General features: G+C 35.3%; 1 protein-coding gene across 4 annotated transcripts; it reads left to right on the forward strand.

The window, feature by feature from the left end:
- The first annotated feature begins 4,238 nt into the window (after positions 1-4,238).
- On the forward strand, positions 4,239-7,546 carry LOC130715533 (uncharacterized). 4 transcript variants are annotated; one of them, XM_057565644.1, is made up of 9 exons: positions 4,239-4,437; positions 4,606-4,791; positions 4,988-5,030; positions 5,306-5,493; positions 5,580-5,695; positions 5,932-5,957; positions 6,156-6,259; positions 6,366-6,490; positions 7,264-7,546. In XM_057565644.1, the coding sequence occupies exons 2-9, from the start codon at positions 4,737-4,739 to the stop codon at positions 7,420-7,422; spliced, it is 816 nt and encodes a 271-aa protein (XP_057421627.1). In that variant the 5' UTR covers positions 4,239-4,437; positions 4,606-4,736; the 3' UTR covers positions 7,423-7,546. The 4 variants fall into 4 exon arrangements, with proteins under 4 accessions (XP_057421627.1, XP_057421626.1, XP_057421628.1 ...); XM_057565643.1 differs by having other exon boundaries at positions 4,239-4,791; XM_057565645.1 differs by having other exon boundaries at positions 4,239-4,791; positions 5,580-5,689.

Genomic DNA, 7,546 nt, shown 5'->3' on the forward strand with positions numbered 1-7,546 from the left:
TCCCCCACTAATGACAATCAAATTATTGAAAAATTTCCGAGCAAAGAAAGTTAATTTTGTGCTTAAGTGTTAATGTCCAAAGGATTGAATTAACACGTAGTGAAGTGAGGCAACAACGTTTGTCAAAAGAGTGAACGAATCATGAACTAGTTTGACTTGGTTGGAACCCCCACTACACACACCATAACTTTAAGATGCAGAGACTCCACGATAGAATATTAAAGCCATTTTCCGAACCTTGGGATACATGTGAGCGTTTAAGAAAGATTTCTCAAGTCTTTCATAGATGGCGGCTTTTACCATCTCACTCACATATTTATTCACAAATTTTAAATTCGTCTCATAAGCATTTAAGTGCGTCTCACAAAGCACTTTCATATGTCTACTGTGAATAAATGCGTCTCATAAGCATTTAAGTGCGTCTCACAAAGCACTTTCACACATGTCAATTGTGAATAAACTTCATTTTATAATCTTATTTGAAAGTAAATCAAGTGCGTCTCAATAGCACTTTATCATAGATACATCAAGTGCGTCTCAATAGCACCACCACAAATTGCTATGTATCTCTTTCAAAAACAACATCACTTCGCGTCATAGGGATGAGAATGTAATGCATAAGAGTAATCATACGGCTTAGTTTGACCAACAAATGGGTATCCACCATATTTTCCTCTTTCTCAAGGCTTAAGCCTCATCCCCCTCGACGTATCCAAGACAATTTTCTTGGTCAATCCTTTAGTAAGAAGATCAACAAGACTCTTTTATCTTCTTACATACTAAAAGAAAATCAACATTTCTTAATCAATTTCTTAGCAACATGTATGACATGTATATGTCTTTTCTCTCCATTGCAGGCATCGTCGTTGCCAACTCCAGTTGCTTCTTGTGAGTCACAAACACAAACGCAAATAAATCATTCATAAAACTAAAGACATCTCAATCCAATAATCATATTATCATTCAAGCTCAATATTTTATAGACAAGAACATCATGAGCATAACCAGTGAAGCAATATGCCTTGACACCAATATTCTTTCTCTTATCATCTGGTGTTCTTACTTTAGTCAAATACCCCCACAATTAAATGAATTTGAAGTATGAGAAAAGATATTTCTACACTTCTTATAAAGTCTTCACAAATTTTACTAGGAACTCTATTAAGAATATAACAAGCACTTACAAAGGCTTTCCCCATATGATCAGGCATTAACATGATTAAACAACAAAGCATGTGTTTATGTATTTATGAAACTTAAATACAATTTCTTCATAAAATTCAACAAAAAAGATCAAATAAGACAGCAGAGAAAAACTTCCCTGGAGCCTGACATCTAAACCAATTTCTTGGCCATATACTTTCCAAACCTTCGTCCAATGTGACAAGGTCTGCACATATCCTCTAGAATCATTTCTCATATTTGATTACTAGCAAAACAATTATAACTATTTCATCAATAGACATTTCTATATTTAAGTAGTCATTCATCAAGGTCTAATTTTTCCAAACTAAATAAAAATGATGTACTGTATTTCTCTCTGTAATTCAACTTAAAGAGATTAAAGTTTGTATCACAAGAAAAGGCGTAAATATCTAATCCTACCAAATGGCTCAGAGTAAAACACTAGATAGTACCTGTCCAGAATCCACACACTAGCAATATATATATAGTCATATTTTGGAGGATCTTGGTGATACCATACTCATTTTCACCATCAATGTTCCATTCATAGACATTGTTGGCACTGAAGCTTTTGAAGTTTGAAGACTCTTCTAAAAGAAGATCAGGAGCAGTAGCTCTAGGATAATAGAGCTTGGTTTTTACTGTAAAATTATATATATATATATATATATATATATATATTCCATACCGCAAGAAATGAACAATGTTAGCAATACATTCATAATTTAGGACAAAGTGATACTTATCTATTAAGCGATTTGCCTCTCTTTTCCTAACTTTGTTGAGCAGTAGTCTCATCATCATCAGCACGAACAAATTTTTGTTTTCAAATTGTTGGAAATATTATGAAGATAGCTGCGCCGTGGACGAACCACTGCCTTGAAAGCAAAAGTTCCGGCAGACCTCTGGTGCAATCTATTGTCGGGTTTGCTCTCCAAGGTTAACACAGCCACATGCAAGGTATTGTGCACTCCGAACCTATATATGTTGGAGTCTCTACAACAATGCTCAAAATTCTCAAAGGGAGGAAGAACTATTCTATTTTTTTATCCTATATACATTGTTCACGCCCTCTTCTTCTTATATGGAAAGCAAGAATGCTCATTTACCTTCCATCCGTTGCTTTTCCATTAAATGCTCATAAAAGGTAGTCAAGGAGGCCCATAAACAATTGAATATCAGAAATCAAATTGATTTCAACGTATATTTCAGCATAAAGGCCTTTGAATATCCAACGGTTACATAATTAAGGCTATAAAGATTTAATAAGATAACTGAAAATATATGAGTAAAATACACTCACCCCCCTCAAGATTTGCAAGAATGACACTCCATCCCATTCTTTTTTTAAATCTACACTCCACCCCATTTTTTATAAAGACAAAATTTAGTGACGAAAACAAATTCGTCACTAATAAAAAATAATTACTAATTAGTTAAAATTTAAATAAGTTTAATGAATATACACTATCATACATTAATTTATGAAAATAATTTTACTGAATATACTCTGTCTGTTAAGTCCACGTCCTATCTGTCTCCAAATCATATTTCTCACCACAAACGGTCACCACCAAGCCTTTGCTCCCTTTAACACGACGGCCACTGTCCCAAAATGTGAAACCCCATGGCACCACCATGCATCAAGGTTTTGTTGCGACCTGAACCACAGAACGTGAACTTCACCCCCTTTAAGTTGCGAGCGAACGCTCAGTTGGTTTAAGATGTCGTTGGATTTTGTTAAAAACGGTGCTCCACCGCATCGTTGGGTTCTAATAACCTCTGATCCACTTCATATTTCTTAATTCTGTTTCTCTATTTTCTTCACCCATTTGTCTTGCTTTTTGGGTCTACAATCCAATTTTCAAAATTTGAGGTATAAAGAGATTATTTTGATTAAAATTGAATTATTACCAAATATGAAAACACAAGCATGTTTCCCTATGTTCGATATATGGTTTGTAAACCGGTCGGGTGTGCTATTGCAGAATTTGCATTGTGAATTTATGGAGGAAGACCGCGATTGAAAGAATGAAGAGGACTGTGATGTTTTCATTTTTAAATTTATTGGATTATATTGAAAATATTTTTTGAAATTATTGATTAACAATTTAAATAATAATTAATTATTAATGAAGAATAATTTTCGTCACTAAATTTGCATCTATATAAAATGGGGTGGGGTGTAGATTTTAGACAAAAATGGGGTGGAGTGTAATTTTAATAAACCTTGAGAGGGGTGAGTGTACTTTACTCAAAATATATTTGAGTGCCATTAACTCTAACATTCTTTGGGGCTGGGATTGCTGACCTTTTCTCTTAGCCTACTTGAGAGGGTTAGTTTCAAAGCTTTTTCTATCTAATAATATGTTTTGCTCTTTCGAAAAAAAATTAAGGAATGTATCATTTCCAATTTTCGAGCTGGCAAACCTTAGAATTTGAATAAATATTACGACTATAATTAGGATCCTAATCTTCATCAATTATCATTTCAATGTCTGTCTTCTTAAACAACTCAATGCTATACTTCACGCACGCACCTTCCATGGTTCGGCTCCATTAGTTTTTAGTTGTTCAAATCATCATTTCCACCAGGACTACTTTGATTAACCACATTAGATCCCTGGGGGAGGTTCGGCTCGATTACTTGCCATACTTATAGTCTTACCACTTCTTAAGTGCATGTAAGAAACAAATCACACAAGCAGGTAACGAGTAACAAGTAACAAGTAACATGCAATAAACAAAACACACAAAACACTTATGTAAAACTTAGTTTTCACAAAAATGGTCTCACCGGACGTGCCAATTTCACTACACCAAAAAAAGGAATAAGTAGCGGGCTAATGGTAGCAGATTTGAAGTAACTGCTACGTTATCATGTTTTTTTCAAAAAATTTAGCAAAAAAGGGGCTAAGGTAGTGGTTAAAAGACAACTGCAACCTTTAAGCAAACAATAGGTAGCGGGCCTAGTAATAAATCAAGGAAAGTGGGCTTTGGCATCGGGTAAAAACAACCTGCTACCATAAAAAAATGCAACCTTGGAGTAATTTTGAAAAAAAAAATACGGGTTTCTCCACAACGTGCGCGCCCTAGCTCTCCACACATAAATCGTGCGCGGTTTTCACTCTCGTTCTTCTGATGCCTTGTTGCGTTTTCTTCCCACACTTTATCTCTGCCCAACTCCATCTTATTGCTGTCAAAAAAGGAGAGAAAGGGCAAAAGCGGTGGTGGGTGAGTGAAGATGGTTGTGTCGCTGTGGGTGAGGGAGTGAGGCGGTGGGTGAAGACTGAAGAGGGTCGTGTGGTTCTTGGAGAGAATGGAGAAGACTAAGGTGAGGAGGAATGTGAGTGAATGAAGACGAAGGTGGGAAAGCAAAACTGTTTTGTAAATGAAATTGCAATGCAAGTGGGTTTAAAGGTCGTTGTGGGTGAGGGAGTGAGGCGGTCGGTGAGTGAATGAGACGGTGGGTGAGTGAGTGAGGCTTGTTGAGCAGCTCGAGAAGATGGTGGGAAATTGGGAATGGGAAGAGTGAGAAGTGAATTAGGAAAATGTGGCTAGTCTTAAATTCTCCAAGTTCACTCAATGTAGCACTGCAGTTTACAGGTTTGTTTAGTTTTTTGATCCAATTGCTTTGGAATGTTCTCTCAATTTGTTCTTCCATTGGTGTAATTTGTGACTGTTATCAACTGGCAATTGATCTAATCTGTTTTTAGATTGTGCCTATTCAGATGTATTTGTGAACTATCTGAAATTTGCTGGCTTTAGTTTGATAGTTTCTTTCACTGGGTTTGGACATCAGGGAAGCCGATTCAATTGATTCTATGCGTTATTCATGAACAAAGGTGAAAAGTCTATTTTTTTATGCCTTCGGACTTTGTAAGCAGAATCTTGCTTCATTTTGAAATTTCCAAATGTCTAATGTTGCTACTGATTTCACGTTAGGTTATATATTTAGTTAGGATAGAAATTGGGATCTTATTATCCTTGATAGTTAGGTTAGGTGCCCTTGGTAATGATTTGTTTTTCTGAAAATCTGAATTGGGTTTTGTTTGTCTTAAGATGAGTCTATTGTACAATTTATACTTGCAATCACACAAGGTTGTGATGATTGTTGCAGGAATGACATAAACATTTGTAAGAAAATTGATGCTTCATGTAATACTTTTCTTGTTAAACTCCAAGCACTACGTATCATTGCTTGTTGTTCTCACTCAACCCTCAGCACCAGCCTCAGCCTCTCGACCCCGACAAGCTCCAGGACCACTTTAACAATTTCTATGAAGATCTCTTTCAGGCGCTCAGCAAGTATGGCCAGATCCAGAGCTTGAATATTTGTGACAATTTGGCTGATGTAACCGTAATTTTTGTGATGTTTGTTGCTTTTTCCTCAGGTTGGAAATGTATATGTTCAGTAAAAAGAGGAAGATCATGCCCCCAATGCTCTGATGAACCTCACTGGAAGATTTTATTCATGTACTCAATTTCCCCCTTTTCTCATCCAGTTAAGGTTTTTCTCCATTTTTTCCTCTATAACGAGTCCCTGATTTTGTGAGCTACTGCTTTCATTATTCATGGTTTGGTTCTAACTTGTGAATTGTTACAACTATAAACTAATTGGTGGGATGTTTGTGTTTATGATAAGAAAGCCATTTTCTAGCTTAAAAAGCCATTTTTCAATGTTGTTTGTATTTTGTAATTTTCTTTGTGTAAGCAAAGTTAATAATTTAATATTACTGGTTTCAGGTCAATATATTGGAGATGCCCAAATGGTTTGACATTGAGTCATTTTTAATTACCTTACTGTTTGTTGTTAGTAGTACTAATTTGTTAGTCAGTTTGATACTGCAGTGGTTAGGTAGTTGTGTGGATTTGCGTTTCTAAAGTTTGCCCAGACTTCACAAAAATCTTGGCTCCACCACTGGTTGCAACCAACACATGTCTCCCTTTTTTGTTTTTCTGCAAATTAGGGCCTATGACAAGGCAGCTCTCAAGTGCAATGGAAGAGAGGCAGTGACCAACTTTGAGCCATGTACATATGAAAGCGAGATGAAACCCGAAGCTATTAATGAAGGTAAACACTTCATACCAACATCTTATGTTATTTTTGATTTCCAAGTGATTACCAGTTTTAGAAAAAAGTTCTATATGTGAAGGGATTTATGTTGTCTTCAACACAGGTGGTAATCACAATCTTGACCTCAATTTGGTTATGGCAACCCCAGGAAATGGTCCCAAAGATAACAGGGGTCATCTTCAGTCCCAGCCCGTCCCTTACAACATGCATCCTGGAAGAATTTCAAAGGTATATAGCTGAACCTTACATCCCTTACTTTAATATCTCTCAAATTATCGGGAGGATTTATATCACAGTATTATTCTCTATGCACCCAAACTAGTTCGGACATTATAGTTGTTTATCAGATCTTTTTAATGGAAGCAGAGTGAATTTGACCTTGGTGGGCTCACCAGTAGCTAATTAATACCTGCTTTTGTTTGACACTGTTGATCTCTGAAACATTTGTTTTGTAACGGTGAATCAGATAGGATAATTAGCTAGTTAGCATTTTAAAAATTAGTTTCAATAAGATGTTAGTATTCTGCTATTAGGAGTTAGTTTTGGTTTTGTAACGGTGAATCAGATAGGATAATTAGCTAGTTAGCATTTTAAAAATTAGTTTCAATAAGATGTTAGTATTCTGCTATTAGGAGTTAGTTTTGGTCACTGTTGCTCACTTCTATATTACAGAACTTGTATGTCATTGTTGTTTGTTCAATTTCTTGTGTTTATTTTTGGGTGGCATGGACCTCTTGCTACCTGTTGTGTACTCTTTGTTTTGTTTTGTTTACCTATTCAACAATATCTTCCATTTTCTAAAAAAAATAATGTACAGCTAAGGGTTGGGTTCATTGTTAAAATCTTACTTTTGCTAGAGTAGCTAAAATAGAAGTTGTGAGGACCAAATTTAATTGTGTCGGTTGATTTTTATGCCAATACCCTCTTTGCTCATGCTTTGATAATGTTGTAATTGTATTATCAAATGTTGACTTGTTTGGATTCTTGTTTAATTGATGCAGGTTTATGGTGATAGTGAAGTCTTTTGGATTTTAATGAGCAAGCTTTTGGAGAATTTAGTTGTCATCTTTTTGTATCGTACTTACTCTTTCATTATTATATGTGTAAGCGTACACTTAATATGTTTGTTTATTTTAGCCAATTTTGTTTGGCAACCTTAAAAGATTAACTTTGTCATTTTTTAATTGTATTTCCTTCTATCAAATATTATTACATGATAATCAAGAGATTTGTGAACTATGTAAATTTTCATTTGGACAAATATTTAACAGGTTTCTTTAGCTA

The sequence above is a fragment of the Lotus japonicus genome, chromosome 4 (assembly GCF_012489685.1).
Source record: "Lotus japonicus ecotype B-129 chromosome 4, LjGifu_v1.2".
NCBI lineage: Eukaryota > Viridiplantae > Streptophyta > Magnoliopsida > Fabales > Fabaceae > Lotus > Lotus japonicus.

Coding starts and splice junctions, on each gene's coding strand:
- LOC130715533 (XM_057565643.1), top strand. CDS start 4,737: ATGTGGCTAGTCTTAAATTCTCCAAGTTCACTCAATGTAGCACTGCAG. Junction 5,494..5,579: donor CTCTTTCAGGCGCTCAGCAA/GTATGGCCAGAT, acceptor CTTTTTCCTCAG/GTTGGAAATGTATATGTTCA. Junction 5,958..6,155: donor ATATTGGAGATGCCCAAATG/GTTTGACATTGA, acceptor TCTGCAAATTAG/GGCCTATGACAAGGCAGCTC.